The sequence below is a fragment of the Camelina sativa genome, chromosome 5, assembly GCF_030686135.1.
Source record: "Camelina sativa cultivar CO46 ecotype springtype chromosome 5, ASM3068613v1".
In the NCBI taxonomy this organism is placed as follows: domain Eukaryota; kingdom Viridiplantae; phylum Streptophyta; class Magnoliopsida; order Brassicales; family Brassicaceae; genus Camelina; species Camelina sativa.
Window position 1 is genome coordinate 36,477,006 of NC_141884.1, and position 18,379 is coordinate 36,495,384.

The following is an 18,379-nucleotide window of genomic DNA, read 5'->3' on the forward strand; positions in this document are numbered from 1 at the left end:
TTTTTTTTTAAAAAAAAACTTAGAAAAGGGTAAAAAGGTCCAGTTTTAAATCTCATTAATGGCAAATTAGTAATCTTAAGTCTGAGGATGAATGTGGTGCATTTCAGCAACCTAAATAGAGAGTAAAAGCTTCTTCGAAATATTTTTGAGGGTATTTTTCATTAAAGGCAAAAAGGTCAATTTTTGTAAGATTGGCTGTGAGCTCTCTCAGACTTCTCCTTTAATATATTATATATTTAGGGATATTTATGAATTGTGATGTAAAAAGAAAAAAAAATAGAGATTTGTGACAGTAACAAAGCGGTATTTAACTACCATATCTATGCAATTCTGTACTTTTTCTAAGAGTGAGAATGAGAGTAACAAATTTTTCTGACTAATAATGGCAATCTTGAAAGAGCAAAAGAAGAGAAAATACACAGGCTATCTCTCTAGTGTAACTCTGATGTATATAATCTTCAGCTGTTCTGCAAACACTATATATACTGAACTTGTACGATCTCGTTTTGTGAGTAGGAAAGGCCGCAAGAATCAGCAGAATGTACAACGACTTGTTGGAAAAAGCCTTCTTCGATCCAGTCTGAAGCCAAGAAATATGCTTCCATATATTTATGGTTCTATTTACGTTCTGCGAGTCAGTTGAATATGAAAAACCATTCAAAGAGGAGACAGGTTAGTTCTGTTGTCATGATTCAGGCTCAGATCTCCTAACTGATCTCTTTTTAGCTTCTAATCTGGCAGTGAACCCAACTGTTGTAGGTCTTATCGATCTTTGTCTCACCATATCACAGTACTCTGGGTCGTTACACTGACCTTCGTACCTTAGCCATTGTATCATCCCATGGTACATTGGGAAAAAGCTCATCTGAAGTGCAGAGTAGATGAAGTAAGGCATCAACGTTGTGACAACGACGAAGAGAGTAATGAGCCAGTAAGAAAGTGAAGGCGCTAGAGCTTCAACAAAGACTTTATATGCACCGGTTGATATATTTGATGGAAGTTCTCCATACACCGTGATGAAAAAGTACCAAACAACGATGGAGCTCCAAATCACAATGTGCTGGATCAGAGTGAAGTAACTGATAGCTAATGCTATCTGCAAATTCACAACCCACACAATGCAAGTGTACATTGTCCCCCCTAGGATTTCTCTTCCTGCAGTTTTCCCATCGTGGTTGAAAGCTTGAGATTGGAGAGAACTTTTGCAGAGGTAGAAAACGATTATTGCACTGTAGAATCCGTTGAACATCCAGCCAAGTATCCTGCGCCAGCTGAATAGAACATTCTGCACACCTTCTTGATATAAAAGCGGAAACTGCATATATAACCAAGGAAAAGCAAGAAGTTGGCACAAACTGTTCGAAAGATTAAGCTGTTGTAATAATGCAATGAATAAGTTTACCTTTAGACAATACCGTGCGGAGACATCCTGGTCGAAGACACCGAGAGCAATAACCGGAAGGGATGAGAAAAAGACATTAAAAAGAGATAGAAACCAGTCGTTGTAGGCAGGTGTCGATGAGAATGTTGTGTATGTTTCATATAAGCAGAGCGTGAAACCGAATGTAATGTTCTTGTAGAAGAAGTAGCAAATCTGTGAATAAGAGAAAACTAGTTAGAACCAAAATATATCAACTTCTCTGCACGTAATGTAATGTAATGTTCGGTTTAGAGATGTGGAATGGTATTTACCATTGTCGAGATACGCCTGTAACACCAGTGTCCATGGACAAGTAACAAACGTTCCAGATATCTGAATTGAGCAATCGCAATGTCGCTGGACATTACAGCCTGAACAAAGGATCAGGATTAGCCCACAAAAAGAAACAATACACAACAAAAAGAAACAAATGAGTTATACAAATCTAAACTGAACCTGCATTCCTTCCACACCGCTAATTCCAACGCCTATATCTGCTTCTTGAAGCATTCCAACATCATTAGCGCCATCACCAATTGCTAATGTCGTTTTACCATTTCCAGATTTTACTAGTCTTGTCACCTACATTGCCATTTCGTTCTTGAGACAATCTTGATAGAGGTAAAAAGTATACAAAAGAATACTTAAAACAAAAACTAACCAGAGCTTTCTGTTTTGGTGATGACCGGCAACAGATGACAGATGCACAACCAACAGCTAGCTCAAGAAAGATGTGTTTTACATCATCATCCAACGCGTAAGCAAGTGATTTTCCATCAATGATTAAAGCAAATGCATCAGAGTTCCCACCAGAATACTTCAACTGAGTCTTTCCATTAATTATCTGAGCCAAGACATTTTCTTTTGATGCCTGCAAGATAAAATTAGACACATTGATTCATTCATCTAATGCTAAACTATTCAGCTACATATCAAATGTCTCTTGGCTATCTTTACCTTTGTAATGGCATCTTTTTCTCCAGTTTTTTCCAGTGATAGGATTTCAGGGGTCTCCAAGTTGATTATGATCTGCTTCATGTCTTGTCTGAGCAAACTACAAGCGAAGCTGTCAAAGACGAATACACAAAAGGGTTCATAGAGTGGAAAGACAGTAGAAAAAATGCATGCAGAAACTCAAAGAGTATATAATATATTAAGGTGATACCAAGAAACTGATACCCAATATTGATAGCAGTCTCCATTTTGTCACCAGTCAAAACCCAAATCTTTATGCCTGCTTGAGCAAGCTTGTCAATGCAATCAGGGACCTGAAAGAGAAAATATAGAGTATTTCAATTCATCAATCATATACATTAGTCATGTAAATATATCATCAGTGGTTTTGCTTACTCCATTTTGGAGTTTATCTTCAACAGCAGTTGCTCCAAGGAGAATCAAGTCTTTCTCAACCTTCTCTGTGACTTCCTCTATCAGCGATTCTCTATCAACGCTAACCGAACTCTTGGCTTCACTGATTTTCTCATTGAAAACTTTATATTCTTTCTCATCAAGTTCACGATATGCAAGTATCAAAGTTCTCAGTCCTGCATCAGCATACTCGTGCACATGGTCCCGTGTTTCCTCTTCAAACTCTCTACCATTCTTGGAAAGTCTTTCAAACATAACACTAGAAAACAAAACAAATCAAAAACTAAGTTCCAATATGTATAGGAAAAGGTTTTCTGAAGTCAAAGGTCACTTACTTATCTGCTCCTTTACAAAGTAATAAGAGTTTCCCATCTTCATCCTGCACTATAACTGACATTCTTTTCCTCGTGCTGTTGAACTCAAGAACGTTCAAGATTTTGTACAACCTGCAGACACAAACACCATTTCAATCAAGTAACTAAAAACATATAAAAATGTTGATAGTATAAAATAACGAAGAGGAGATAGGACTGACCTTTCAACTCGTTTGCCAGTCAGTAGATCAAGCTCTCTTACCGCAATAGTAGTTTGAGTTCTGTTAAAAAATTCAAACCCAAGCTCCCTTGCTGCAATAACAAACGCTGCTTCATCAGGCGACTCAGCCTCATAAGTGATCTTTTCTGTATCCTCATCCACTTCAGGTATCACTGTATGGCATACCGCGAGTAATCTGAAAAATTTCTGAATCATACTGGCATGAAACTCAGTGACCCAGTTTCCATTCATGATCCTTTCATCTCTAAAGTTGAATCCTTTCACAGTTGATTCTTCAGTAATTGCCTCTTTACTAAATTCCATATCATCATTCTCATTACTCTGAAACACCAAAGAAGAACCTTTTCTGCTTCCCATAGCCATCTCCACCTCAGTAACACCACGGCCATAAGCGATACCAGCAATAGAACACTTGATGAACTCCATGGAGTTACAAGTCAATGTTCCCGTCTTGTCTGAAAGAATTGTATCCACTTGGCCAAGTTCTTCATTCAGGTTAGAGGTACGTGCACGAGCTGGCTTGTCAGCTTCCTCGTAGTACATGTGTATATCCTGGTTGATGAAGATGCTCTGAAGGACTTTAACAATCTCTATTGAGACATACAAAGATATAGGAATGAAATAACTGTAAAGCATAATCGCCGTTAGAAAGTGATAGACTGCAGCAATGGGAGCTCGTTTGGGGTCAAAGAAGATCCTGGAGCTATCTGGTCTCAGATACCATCTCTTCATCACACCATCTTTAAGATCTTCTCTTGTTGTAACTCCAAAGATAACAGAACCAATAAACGCCATAGCAACCACCATAAAGAACATTAGGTAGATGATCTTATCCATCTTCTTTTCAATCATGCTTCTCTTAGATGGAGGATCTGTTGAATTCTGAATAACCTTTGTGTCATGACCAGTGAAGATAACAGCTCCAAAGATGAAATCTGTGTTCCTGAGTTTTGAGTCTCTCAAAAGAAGCTGTTGTGGTGAGAGAGGGTATTTAGCTCCCCTAAGCTCCATGGTACCAACAAAAGAATACAAATTAGCATTTGGATCCTCGCATTTGACAAAAGCCTCAAAGCCCTTGAAGTTAACTTCGTCACGCAAAGACGAAGTTACTTCAAGTCCTTGTTTAACTTTCAGATTAGTCTCCCCATCAAGGTTCATCGTTTCAACATAGCAAATAGCATCTTCATAGCTAGAACCAAGCAGAACAAGATCTGCAGGGAAAAACTCATTCTTCTCTACCTTCACTATATCTCCAATACTCAAAGTCTTCCACTCCTTTAAATCAAAGTTACCATCACCTCTATGCACTTTAACTTTCCTATTATTCACCTCATTATCCTAAAAACACACAGAAAAGCTTCTGTTTCAGTTTCACTTAACTAATCTAATTAAAGCATCTAATCACAATCAGAGAGAAGAGATAAAAAAAAGAGTTACCTGTTTTTGCCTGCGCAAATCTTCAACACCTTCTTTAACCATAGTAGCACCAATAACGAAAAGGAGAGGAACAATGGCACTAGAAGCAGTATAAGGAGCAAGAGGAGTGAAAGCCAAGATCCCAGTAACCAAGAAGTAGAAATTGGCGACTCTCCTAAACTGCTCAAACAGTGATTTGGGTAAAAAAGTAGCAAGAGTGTACTTAGTAGTCCTCACATAGTTATCACTGTAGTTCCTAGAATCAGCTTCAGGGGAATCAGGTTCGTTGCAGTAAACAACGCGAGAGAAACCAGGTCCTCCGATTTGAGAATGGTCTTTCTTAAAACATGCTTTACCACATGAAAGCGTGTATAGCTTACTTAGTTGTAGTCTTCTCCTTCTTCTCTTTGTTCCACCTCCTGCCATTTTAAACACCTTGCAGCAGCTACTTGAGAAGCCAAAGTTGGAATCTTTACTGAAACAAAATCTGCAATTTTGTTTTCAGATATTCAAGAAACCTGAAAATTATAATAAACAAAAGAAAAAAAAAATAAATCTTTTTAAGTTTCAGACACGGGAAACGAGTAAGTTGTTCAAGTGATGAGATTCGAACATTAGTTTTTGTTTTTGTTTCAACAACACCCGGGAGAAGAGTTTTAAAAACGAAGAAACCAAGAAACATAATTTTCAGGTTTTTTTTTTTTTTTTTTATAAAGTGGGGAAAAAAAAAGTAAAAGAAAAGAAAAGAAAAAAAGACAATACCGTGAAACCAACCGAACAGAACAGAGAGGAAAAAAGCAGAGAAGACCGTGACTTGATTGGTTTATATAATCAGACCTCGTTTTCTTCGAATTTTTTTAATTTATTTTCTCGGGAAAATGAGGAATTTTCTCGGGAAAAAAAAAGATCAGAGATCAAGTGAGTGAGAGAGCTGAAGGGATGATCTTTGAGAAAGTTGAGATTTTTAAAAACAGAGCTATGAAGAAGAAGAAGAAGAAGGAAACAAGAGAGAGGAGGGGAGATCTCAATAAAATGTGTGTGTATATCTATCTGCTTCAACTGTTCAATTTGTCTGCTTTTTATAACCAAAAAAAAAAAAATGTGTATCATCTCATCATCCAAACAAATTGGGAAGACAAAGACGAACAAGATAAAAACACAGAGAAAGTGCCAAGATTCGGACAAGTCATTGTTTCCCTCCCCCCACCTGGAAATAATAACAGCAAATCAAAATGCTGAATTTTTTTAATTTGGTTCAAACACACAAAAAAGTTGAAACCTTTTTGTTCTTAGACTGTTGGAAACAAGAAAAAAAAAAAAGAAGGACAAAGAGACTGAGATGATCTGACAGTTTCAAAACAAGGATGATTTTGTTACTGTCAGATGATCAGGAAAGAAAGAAAAAAAAAAAAAAAAAAAAAGAAGTGAGAGTTTATTTTTTTTTTGTTTTTGGTTAGAGAAGAGAAAGAAGAAGAATCGAAAGGAGGAACATTAGATGCGCCGTCATGGCGGAGAGAGAGGTGACCAACACAACACACAAAATTCGGGGTCAAACACATTAAAATTTGAGATCTCTATTTTTGATTTACTTCTACTTATGTAATTTAATTATGTTACTAGTAAGTGTACCATTTGATTTCAAACTCTTGCTTACAAGGAATTTAATCGGTTGAGGGTAACTAACTATACTAATAAGAGTGACTATTCACATTTTCATAAAAGAGAGAGAGCGATTAGGTGATTTTTTTTTTTTTTTTACACCAAAACTTGTCTACAAAAAACACTGTACGTTGTCATAAATTAGGTTTTAGAATGATTTTTAGGTTTAAATATCACAAAGTGGACAGACCAAGTTAACACCTAACTAGATTCATGTTGATTTTTAATCGGAACAGGGTGCATGTACTTGTGGACGGCCGATTGTTTGGTGACCGCTTAAGACTTTAGATTGGTAATCTTAATGGTGATTTCTAATGAGATTCTATAAGCGTTATTCAAAATCTAATTCGTCTAATGCTAAACCACAACACTGAGAATGGAAAAGAGTACTATTATACAGTGCTATCGAGAGTTTAACGTGAATGGCATATTGGCATGTCCTAGTGAGAACGATAATAGACCCAAAAAAAAAAAAAAGTCATTTTACTTAAACAATTGAACAGTTTAGAAGTCATAATAGTATCATTTATCAAATAGTAGTACTATTATACATAAATGTCATAATTAGATCCCATATATTATACATCGTGGACACTCAATAACTAAAACTTAATTAGTATCTTATTTATTGTGTATAGTACGTGTTTTCTCTTTTTCAAAATATAAAATATTTTACTAAAAACACAAAATTTAAGAATAATTCATCTCTTTTTGTGTGTGTGTTTTTACATTAAAAATACTGTATAATTTAATATCTAATTAAAAATAAATTTGGCCAATTATAAAATTTACTAGTAGAATAGAAATATTATTACAAAATTGTATAAACTTAATTTTGGCTTACAAGTTACAAACATGAATTTTTTTTTCAAAACATCTTACATTGTCAAACAAAACAATTTTTTTAAACATCCCAATATCCTATATTAATTGAGAGATGTTTACAAACAAAATGTATGTATAAATTTCACTTTGTCTCTCCTAAATGTAAGATCATATTTATTGACACGAAAGAAAAATGTGATGGGGTTTTGTTGGTTTTAAATTCAAAATCACACGTAAACTAAGTTTTAACCACTCATAGGTGGGCCAGTGGTAGGATAGATTTCGGGTTCAGGGTGAGATTTTCAATACTCCTGGATTCAAATCCCCATGGCTGCAAACACCTTAAGTGGCAACCGCAGAAAAATTTAACATTAGACTATGCGGCTTCCAAGAACCACTCTTGCTGCCTTCGGGACGTACTCCAAGCCTTCGGGCTAGTGGGCTAGTCATAGCCCACTAGGTTTTGGATACCTAGATTATCAAAAACTAATATAATCATAATATAATGACCAATGAAACTGATGAGGTTGAATTTCTAGGATGATTTTTTACGCATTTTATTGTTTTCACTGGTAATAGAGCTAATGGCTAATGGGAGTTGGGTGAATGACTTTATAACCTCTAGGATTTTGGTATGGTTAATTAGAGGAACTTTGACTTTAATGCATAAAACATGCCACCGGCTTTCTATAGTTTGGTATGCATCATTTAATGCATGAATATTGCTTTCAAGTTTAGTTTCTGCGAAATGTAATAACAAAATAGTAAATTAGAAGAAAAAAAAAAAAGAGAAAATGAAACTTCTGATTAGATGACCGCCTAAACCGTTTAAAATTACATTAATTTAATTTTAATATTTATTTTTGATTTTTAACTATATAGATTTAAATTATTAAGTTTTATATTTGTATACGTAATTATAAATGTTTATATGTTGTTAATATAACTTAAATAAATGTATTTTTGTTAATTTTGTTTATAATTTATAATTTTTTTTTATTTTTCTAACATATATTTGTATATAATTTTATATATAATGTTTTATGTTGTAAACGCCTAAACCGCCTAAAAACCGTTTAGGCCCCGATTAGGCGTTCTAGGCGCTAGGCGCTGGGTCATCGCCCATATACTGCCTAGCGCTTTCTTGAACACTGCTTCTGATAAATTCCACTTGTTGCTAGATTTTTTTTTGTTCTAATCAACTCCTGTTTGTAGTGTAGGCATCTTGATTTGTATAAATTGAACGTCCGTTGTTGGTTTGTAGCCTTATAGGTTTTCTCCTGTTTTGGCCGTGTTAGCCTGCCTACAACAATGACAAGTTCGTAAACCTGTGAAGATGATCAGTATCAATTGGCTTTATGTATCTTTTCATGTATGTTATAAATTAGAGCGAACTTTGATTAGTGTAGCGTCCGTCAACAAGAAACAAAAAAAAACGAGTTGAACGATCTTAGAATTAATGTTACTTAGTTGTGTGAATAAAACAAATTACAAGCCGGCCCTTTCGTACGTACACATCTTTGATCTTGGTCCTAAACAAGATACAACCAGAAATAAAAGAGATATATGTATATATTGTACGTAATAACCATATCATATCCTTTGACAAAAGAAAAAACCATATCATATCATTCTTCTTTCTGGTCATGATAACTCAATCGCGTAACTATAGCCAAAAATCCCTAACAATTAACACCTATATTGTTGGATATGGGCTTCGCCCCCAACATTTACAGAAGTCCAAACAGGAGATCTTAGAAAGTTTTGGGCCTGAAATCTTGGATTTGGCCCATCAAGCCGTAGGGGCAAAATCGTCATTTTACAGAGTGACAGAGGGACCTTAGGTCAGTGGCCCACTATAAATATCAGAGGTCATTGTCTGAGCTCGGTATCCACTTTTTGGGCAATTAGAGAGAGAAAAGCAATTATTTTCGTATTAACTGCGTTTAGCTCTGTAATTGTCATTTTCCTGAAAACCCTTCTGTAAGATTCTACGTTAAATAAAAGGACCAGATCCGATTCATCCCACTTATATTCTTATCATTTATATTGTCGATTTCATACATCAACAATTTGGCGCCCACCGTGGGGCGGAACGGAATTCTTTCATTTTGACGAAGAGAATTTGAAGATAAGGCGTTTTCGGAAAACCAGAAGCATGTCTCACACCGATCTCCCGAGCAACGAAGGCGTCGATTGTTACGCCGCCCGCGACGTATCTCCCAGGCGTACCATATGGGGGTGCACCCGTGCGAGGATGAACCAGCTCCAAAGCGTCAACATGACCGAAGCAGCTACGGGCGAGGACGCAACACTCACTGACCGCGCAGCCGTAGGCGCTATGCGTGTCGCTCCCACCAATGGCGTAGCCGTAGGCGCTACGTCCCCTGTTCGTATAACCATTTGCGTCAACCCAACCAACCGCTAAGCCGTAGGCGCTACGCGTGTCGCTCCAACAAATGGCGTCACCAATGGCGTTATCCCTCCTGATCGTATAGGTGCTGGCGACACTCCGAACAACCGCGACGCTATGGACACTATGCGCGACACTCAACCTCGTCAAGCATCCAGACGTGTGACCATCGATCAAGCCACAATCTCGACCTCATCAGCCCTCAAACACAACAAGTATCAAATGCAACACCTTTGACAGCATCTCGTGAGCACAACATCTCGCGAACCCTCAAGCTGGTCACCTCGTAGCTCGCTAACTTCTCGATCTCACCGACAATCGCTCTGTCTGACAATGACGCAAGTCACACCATCTCGCCAATGATCCCATACGGAGAAGTGTTGAGCTCGCCAATGATCTCATACGGAGAAGTGTTGAGCTCACCAATGATCCCATACGGAGAAGTGTTGAGCTTGCCAATGATCTCATACGGAGAAGTGTTGAGCTCACCAATGATTACATACGGAGAAGTGTTGAGCTCACCAATGATTACATACGGAGAAGTGTTGAGCTCGTCAATGATTCCATGAGGAGAAGTGTTGAGCTCGCCAATGATCTCATACGGAGAAGTGTTGAGCTCACCAATGATTACATACGGAGAAGTGTTGAGCTCACTAATGATTACATACGGAGAAGTGTTGAGCTCGTCAATGATTCCATAAGGAGAAGTGTTGAGCTCGCCAATGATCTCATACGGAGAAGTGTTGAGCTCGCCAATGGTTCCATAGGGAGAAGTGTTGAGCTCGCCAATGATTCCATACGGAGAAGTATTGAGCTCGCCAATGATTCCATACGGAGAAGTGTTGAGCTCGCCAATGATTCCATACGCAGAAGTGTTAAGCTCGCCAATGATCCCATACGGAGAAGTGTTGAGCTCGCCAATGATCTCATACGGAGAAGTGTTGAGCTCGTCAATGATTCCATACGGAGAAGTGTTGAGCTCGCCAATGATTCCATACGGAGAAGTATTGAGCTCGCCAATGATTTCATACGGAGAAGTGTTGAGCTTGCCAATGATTCTATACGGAGAAGTGTTGAGCTCGCCAATGATTCCGTACGGAGAAGTGTTGAGCTCGCCAATGTCTCGTACGTAGAAGTATTGAGCGCGCCAACGCGACACAGTCTTGCAATCTTGCAACGACAAACGCAGCAATCCCGTATACAAGATTCAAGCTCGCCACTCTGTAGTTCGGCAACCCTCAAGCTTGACGCTTCCGAATCCACAATACAGAGCTCGTCGATCTCGAACCCGCAATATCGATCTTGCTAGGCCTGAGCTCGCCAGTTTCAAACTCGAAACATCAATCTCGCTAAGCCTTGGCCTCACAAACACACCAATCTCTAAAGCACGACCTCGATCTCGCCAAGTCAGGCACGCCATAGTCTCGTACGCGAACCCCTGATCTCGCCATAAGTCTCGTACGCAAAGTCTTGATCTCGCCACAGAGATCATCATCCGCTACCACACCATCGCGCGTACCGCAACAGCCAACATACCAAAGCCATCACGACAAGGCCACCGCGCTATCTTGTACCCATCAACCTTGCAAACGAACAGCGTTCGAACAAACAAACTGAACAAGCTTCTCGCCAAAAGCACATCCACCTCGCCACCGAGAATTTCGACCTTGCCACCTCACCATCGAGAATCTTGACCTCGCTACCTCCCCACCTCGCCGACTATCAAACCATCTCGCCAAGTAGCATCTCGCCCCGACACGACTATTTCACCATCTCGCAGATACGAAGATGCCAATGAGCCGGACCAAGCAACGTACATTTGCAACTCTCGCTCGAGCTCGCCACTTACGATCTCGCACTTCCGATCTTGCGACTCTCGCTCGAGCCCACCACTCTCGATCTCGCCACTCTCTATCTCGCACCCTCTCCATCGCAACATGCGACATATACTAACACGCCAATCGAACACGCATTAGAATCGACAAATCATCACACGAGCCATGTTGCATCTGCGTCAACTACCATACCATCACGCGGAGATCGTACGCGCACCCACCAGACAGCGCCGCCCGCAAACCACCACACATTCACCAGCACGCATCAAGGAGCAATACTTGCCATATTTGGCGCAACGAGAACCTCTCAAGCCAAAAAAAAAAACACACGCTCGACAATGTCGTGCTCTAAGTACTCACGGGATAAGCTGGACGCAAAAGCCGCACCCAATAAGTTTTTGGGCAATACTGCCTTGCTAACAATTAGCTTGCACATCGTCGCGCTGGCCAGGTGTACGATTTTAAACGCGCTCCGCATGGGTGCAGTGGTGAAATAATCCACAAACTTTACTTTTGTAAAGAATAAAAGCCGAGTCCATACTCGCAAGCGCTCCGCATGGGTGCAGTGGTGAAATAATCCACGTCCTTACTTTGGTAAGGACTTATAAGCCGAGCCCAGACTTGCAAAAGCTAGCAGAGGGCAGAGTGAATAAGCCGAAGACCCCGACTCGCACACTCTCGCTATTCTTGCAGCACCTACAGGGTAAGCCGGTCACGACTGAACGCACCTAACTAGTACGACAAGTCCGTCTTGACTGCTCTCAGCGTTACGGGAAATAACATATCCAGGATAAGCCAGGAGACGTTCTGCACCGCAAAATATGCCCCGCAACAAAAAAAAAAATTTCAAAGCAACTTCATTATAATGAAGAAAACGAACAAATCGGCAATAATCAACCTTTGCGCGAAAATCATCAATAAAGTATGAATGACCAAGTTCATAAAGCAATCAAGTTTTCAATACAAAAAAAAGAAAAATTCAAAAGCAATCAGCAATCGAGTTCACAATAAAAAAAACAACAAAAAAAGGAACAAAAGCAATAAACGAAAACACGAAGACACATCACTCTTGGGCAGTCTTGGCGGCTCCTCAGATAGCAAGCTCCGAGAAGGCCTCGAGATCATCGTCACGAAGAGGCGGCACCACATTCTTGCATCAACTCTCAGCAAAAGTAATAAGTATGTAAAAACGAGACATAGATGCGACCTTGCAAAACAAACATGAACATCGCAAAGAAGCATGCCTCTATCAAAGTATATGATCTACCCCAACGATTGAATACACGCAATGAAGAATGGAAATAATGACATATCCAAACTAGAAACCAATCCAAAAGTCGCACGACCTCATATCAAGGCGGAGACACGAAGATCATCTTCACGAAACGACTTCACGTGTAGGCGCAATCACAAAAGTCATCTAACCATTTTCGTATGCACGCCTCGACACCACAGCGTCACGTATGCTCCAAGCCACGTCAAGCCATATCATCGCACCGTCCTACTACATGCGCATGTCTCGACTCGTATAAGCCCATCATTTTCTCCGCAAGCGGTGATCTCATTATATGGTGACCCCGCCAACTTGATCTCGCCAAGACACGACAACGTCATCAAACTTGAGCTCGTCAAGCTCTCATACGCAGAAGTCTTGAGCTCGCTGCAATCTCCTATACAAGCTTTGAGCTCGCCACTCTCTAGCTCGGCAACTCCCGAGCTTGACGCTTTGTAGCTCGACAATCTCGAATCCTCAACACGGACCTTTTCAATCTCGAACCCGCAGGATCAATCTCGCTAACCCTCGTACTCGTCACCTTGACCTCGTCACCAAGAATCATGATCTCATCCTTGTCATCTCGCCACTTGAAATACACATTCTCGTACGATATCCATTGAGTCACCTCGTCAGCAAAAGTCTCGATCTCGCAGAGTCTCGACGGCATAAGCCTTGACCACGACCAAAAAACCAAGGCACCAGGACAAGTCCTTGAGCACGCCATCTCGCACGCCAAACCTCAAGCTCGTCACCTCGCAGCTCGCTATCACCGACAATCAGCTTGCCCATGAACAACGCATATCACACCGTACTGCCCACACGTATGCTCGAGCACACTTATCACACGCAACAAGCTATCTCGCGGATGACATCGTCTCCACCGCAAACCTGCTGGCGCCCCCAAACATCGCTCCAGCTGCGTCCCCCAACAGTGAACATGCCAAGATTTCGAGCGCACCTCGTCTCAAGCAGCTCTTCGACTCATGTCAAGCAGCTATGCGTCTCGTATCAAGTCGTTCCATGCCTCGTATCAAGTTACTTCATGCCCCGTATCAAGTCGCTCTATGCTTCGTATCAAGCCGCTCTATGCTTCGTATCAAGCCGCTCAGCGCCAATACTTGTTACAAGGTCAACAAATCCAAGGCTCTTACAGGAACAGACAACGAGACGAGGCGCCGATACCAGCGAGCCTCTGGATTCCGTGCGTCAATGCTCCATCGCGCTGAGACCAGCACTCCTTCGGACTCTGTGCACCACCTCTCTATCGCGCCAAAACCTTGAATGTTTCACAAGACTCCAATTCAACAAGCCATCGCGCAACAACCATAATCACGGCGAGACCTCTGTCTCTTCAACCATCTTCACACCGTGTGACCATGGCGCCACGGGATCCGATCGACAGATACGGCTACGCATAAGACCCTTTAAAACTCCCGTTCAAAATCCACCACATCTAGGAAAACGACGGACCCAGAGACGCGGAACTGTACCCGACGAGCTCAAGCAAGCCATCGCTCATCGGACTAGGGGGGACCATTGTTGGATATGGGCTTCGCCCCCAACATTTACAGAAGTCCAAACAGGAGATCTTAGAAAGTTTTGGGCCTGAAGTCTTGGATTTGGCCCATCAGGCCGTAGGGGCAAAATCGTCATTTTACAGAGAGACAGAGGGACCCTAGGTCAGTGGCCCACTATAAATACCAGAGGTCATTGTCTGAGTTTGGTATCCACTTTTTGGCAATTAGAGAGAGAAAAGCAATTATTTTCGTATTAACTGCGTTTAGCTCTGTAATTGTTATTTTCCTGAAAACCCTTAAGATTCTACGTTAAATAAAAGGACCAGATCCGATTCATCCCACTTATATTCTTATTATTTATATTGTCGATTTCATACATCAACATATATGTCATACGGTATGACTCATACCCATTTTTCTTATAAGGCCATATGGAGATATATATACAATTTTGAAATGTTTTATTGCATGACTTATCTAAATCTTTTTAAACAAAACAAATTTTTTTAAACATCCTAATATATTTAATAGTTTTTTATTGCATGGCTTATCCAGAAGTTTGGAAGTCGTTTTTTTTTTTTTTTTTCGCAAAAGTTTGGAAGTCGTTTAAAAAAGTTGAGTGGCTAGATTTTAAATTTATATGATTCGTGTACCTAATAAATTTTTTGGGGTTTTCTCAAAATATCGAACTTAGATATTTTAATAATATGGATATCATAATTAATTCTCTTATTCTTATATTGTAACCACCATGACAACATAACATAGTAGAATGCATATGTCACTTTATCCATACATGACAATGTCAGTTTTAGTGTATTTTAGTAATTATTTGCCTTATCAAAACACTAGTACTCTTTTATTTTCTATACATATATAACCTGTATTATATCAGATATGGTGTCACAATGGTAAAAAAAAAAAATCACTTCAATATCCGTAGAGTGATAGAACTCGACCTTTTGTCTTTGACCCATAGAGTATGCACTTCTAAAAAGCACTACGCTGTTCATAATGCAACGGATCATTTGAGCTATATATACATGTATTATGTTGGGATGCTCGAGCTTTAGCTAATATATTCCCTTGAATATTATGTAATTATGCGATGTGGTGTTTGTGTTGTGACCAAGTGGCACGAAACACTTTTCATCTATTTCTCTATCGGGTTTAATAGTCAAAAGTCGCAAAATGGATTGTGTACTATTGGAGTTATATATATATACTAATATTAGTCCGTTGATTGTGGTTATCTTTGACAAAATTCAATCTACAATAAACTGATTAATTTTTTATGATAAATTGTGTTATATAGTATGAATTAATTTGTGCAAAAACATCATCAAAGATGTCACACTCTCATAAATGTCAAGACATGGGAGAAATGAAATTAGAAAAAACAAGACTTTGGCGAAAATTTCAAAACTTAGTAGTTAGATTGTCAATCGAATTACACATCACATGCCTTAGAATATTCCCATGCAAAGCCAAAGCACCTTCACTAATTGTACCATATATATCTTCGCCTTTTAATATCGTCGTGGATTTGGTGATTGAAACTAAAATGTTGTAAAATATTAGTTAATTCCTTAAACCTTCTCAAACATATGACTATCTTCTTCATACACCTTCGATGGTCGCCTCATCGGTATCCGGCAAAAAAAAAGAGAAGCTTCTAAAATTTCCTGAGTATAATATATGAATATATGTTTTTAAAATAGTGCATATGATCACCTTATTTATTCATAAATTGATGTTGACGTGAAATATAAAATTGACGTTGACGTGAATTAGGAGAGCTTGCCACGAAGATGGTAGGAGCCGACAGAAGCTAAGACCATAACCTTTTTCTTTGTTATTAAGATACTAACGAATAAAGACCATAATTTGGTATTTATCATTTATTATATTTTTGTGATAATTTCATGCGACGCTAAAACAAATGAAATTGAAAATTTCCATTTGAAATGCAACTTTATTAACTTACAAAACATGTCAACCGAATCTAATTTGAGTTCAGCCATATAAGTTAAAAAACAAACTCATGATCTTTGTTGGATACATATTGTAAACCATTCTTGAAATGTTACAAGTGATCCATGTTATTTTATTTATTTGTGATTGCGAAGATTTGGATCATACGGCTTATATAGATATATTTTCTTCGTGTGGTGCTTGACAGAAATTAAATAAAGTTGGTAGCCACAAATCTAAAGTTGTGATGGATATTTTGTATTTATGAAACTCTTTTACCAAAAGTAAAAGACTTTATGAAGTTGACGAAGAATCTACACGGTTTACGGAATCTTTAGTTAATTGAGACATATATTCCACAAAAATGTGATTTGAGAAATTAATCTGTCTTTGCAGCGTTGATCTTTTCTTCTCTAGTTAGAATTAGGAGAGAATCTGTGCTACAGCATAAAATTATTTATTTTGTTAGTAATTTTTTGTAAGGTAATTTTTTTTGGACTTATTTCTTTTATTTATATAGTGTTGAATTATATATTTGGTGATATATGGTAACTTAGAAATCCCGATAGAGTATGTTGTTTATAGAATGTAACTTTTCACGGAAACAGACACACTGCTATATCGAATAGTAGTTTTTAAAGATAATGAGTTTTAAGAGAGTGAAAAAAGGGATGAGCCATTATTTTCTTTTATTGATATAGAAATGTAGTCGAGTATACAGAAATATAGAAAGGGGTGCTACAGAAATACATAAATTAATTTATGTATATTTTGAATGCATAAAATATTTTGGTTTTATATGTTTTTTATAATTTCGAAATTTTAAATACTGTTAAGTAGTATATTTAGTGTTAACAAATATATAATGATCGTTTTGCAGTTTTTAAGCGGTAGCGGTATTCTTAAAGGTGTTAAATTCAAATATCAGATTTTAATGTGGTTTTAGTTTGGACTATTGCATGCACACTACAACAAATACGGTAGAAGACGTCACTTTTTCTAAGTCATTTTCAAAACCGACGTTAAAAATTAAATTGGGAAGGGATTTAGCGTCGGTTACTAAACCGACTTCAATTTTAAATTTTTAATAACATAAAATAACTTAACATATATTTCTTCCTTAACAAAACGAATAAGTTTCATGAAAATTGTGAGTTGTGGATCGATCCAGATGAACTCATACTATTTTATCTCTGATTCGGTAAAAGCTCAAAATTCTGAAACTTCTATGGAGTTCTTCGTACTTTTGCATCTCCGATTCGTTCAAATTGATAATCTCCATCGACATTCAAATCCCTAGATGAAGAACTATATCTCAATTCGATCCCAGGTTTGCTTTCTCTTTCTCTGAGAGTACTCTTCTATAATCGATTGAGATGCATTTGATAATTTGATTCTGGTTCTGATGAATAACTTGGATTGTAACGGTAAGGGATATATAGTTTTGTAGAATTTTTTTTGGGTATGATTCATCAACAACAGGTTGGGATCACTTCACAAAAACTAAATACTATATAGTTTAGTTATACTTATACAGCCCTTGATTCTAGTTCTACAATCTTGTTATTTCTCTAGGACTATTCATAAATAGCTAGGGAAAGTGAACAATGGTGCTTCTCTATTGAACTTTGCTCCCTTAATGATTTCTTTTTCGTTTACACTCCATAGTTTGAAGTAAGAATCTTTTTAGAGTCCACTCCATCTGTCATATTGATACATTAGCAAACAATGATGTTGTTTTTGTTACTGATTATGTTGGCTATATTAGAAGAGTTGGTGTTCGTTGGCATTTCTATGGAAGGTTGAGAAGAATGTCTAGACTCTAGAATATCTTCATGATGGGGTAATTTACTAAAACTATCCACCAGTTTAATGTGTATCTAGAAAACATATCTTCAGAACCCATGTTCATGTTCAATTAAATTCATTCTAGGATGTCCATCCTATAATCCACAAAGATCAAATCATCCAAGAAACAAGTTGATGGTGGGTCATTGTCAATCCATGAGAGCTTAGGTAAATGTATCTTCACTCTCCTTGAAATCTCTGTCTAAACCACCCCACCCCGACTCCGAGTTTTTCTCATGGTGGATTGTCTTTTACTTCAGGTTGCTGACTTTG

The 18,379-nt window shown here is 38.4% G+C and overlaps 1 protein-coding gene across 6 annotated transcripts; it reads right to left on the reverse strand.

The window, feature by feature from the left end:
* Window positions 1–283: 283 nt before the first annotated feature.
* Window positions 284–6,895, reverse strand: LOC104787923 (putative phospholipid-transporting ATPase 9). Of its 6 annotated transcripts, none has more exons than XR_015557771.1 (12): window positions 5,522–6,413; window positions 4,781–5,277; window positions 3,324–4,681; window positions 3,124–3,234; window positions 2,771–3,047; window positions 2,586–2,688; window positions 2,378–2,486; window positions 2,082–2,291; window positions 1,877–2,002; window positions 1,693–1,791; window positions 1,403–1,594; window positions 284–1,315 (listed from the first exon to the last, which is right to left on the reverse strand). XR_015557771.1 is itself a non-coding variant. In XM_010513580.3 (12 exons), the coding sequence occupies exons 2-12, from the start codon at window positions 5,183–5,185 to the stop codon at window positions 686–688; spliced, it is 3,606 nt and encodes a 1,201-aa protein (XP_010511882.1). In that variant the 5' UTR covers window positions 5,186–5,277; window positions 5,522–6,895; the 3' UTR covers window positions 284–685. The 6 variants fall into 6 exon arrangements, 4 of the variants coding, with proteins under 4 accessions (XP_010511882.1, XP_010511885.1, XP_087307277.1 ...); XR_015557772.1 differs by having other exon boundaries at window positions 4,781–5,246; window positions 5,522–6,266; XM_010513580.3 differs by having other exon boundaries at window positions 2,600–2,688; window positions 5,522–6,895.
* Between the last annotated feature and the right edge of the window lie 11,484 nt (window positions 6,896–18,379).

Coding starts and splice junctions, on each gene's coding strand:
- LOC104787923 (XM_087451151.1), bottom strand. CDS start 5,185: ATGGCAGGAGGTGGAACAAAGAGAAGAAGGAGAAGACTACAACTAAGT. Junction 4,682..4,780: donor ATTTGCGCAGGCAAAAACAG/GTAACTCTTTTT, acceptor GTGTGTTTTTAG/GATAATGAGGTGAATAATAG. Junction 3,235..3,323: donor ACTGGCAAACGAGTTGAAAG/GTCAGTCCTATC, acceptor TTGTGTCTGCAG/GTTGTACAAAATCTTGAACG.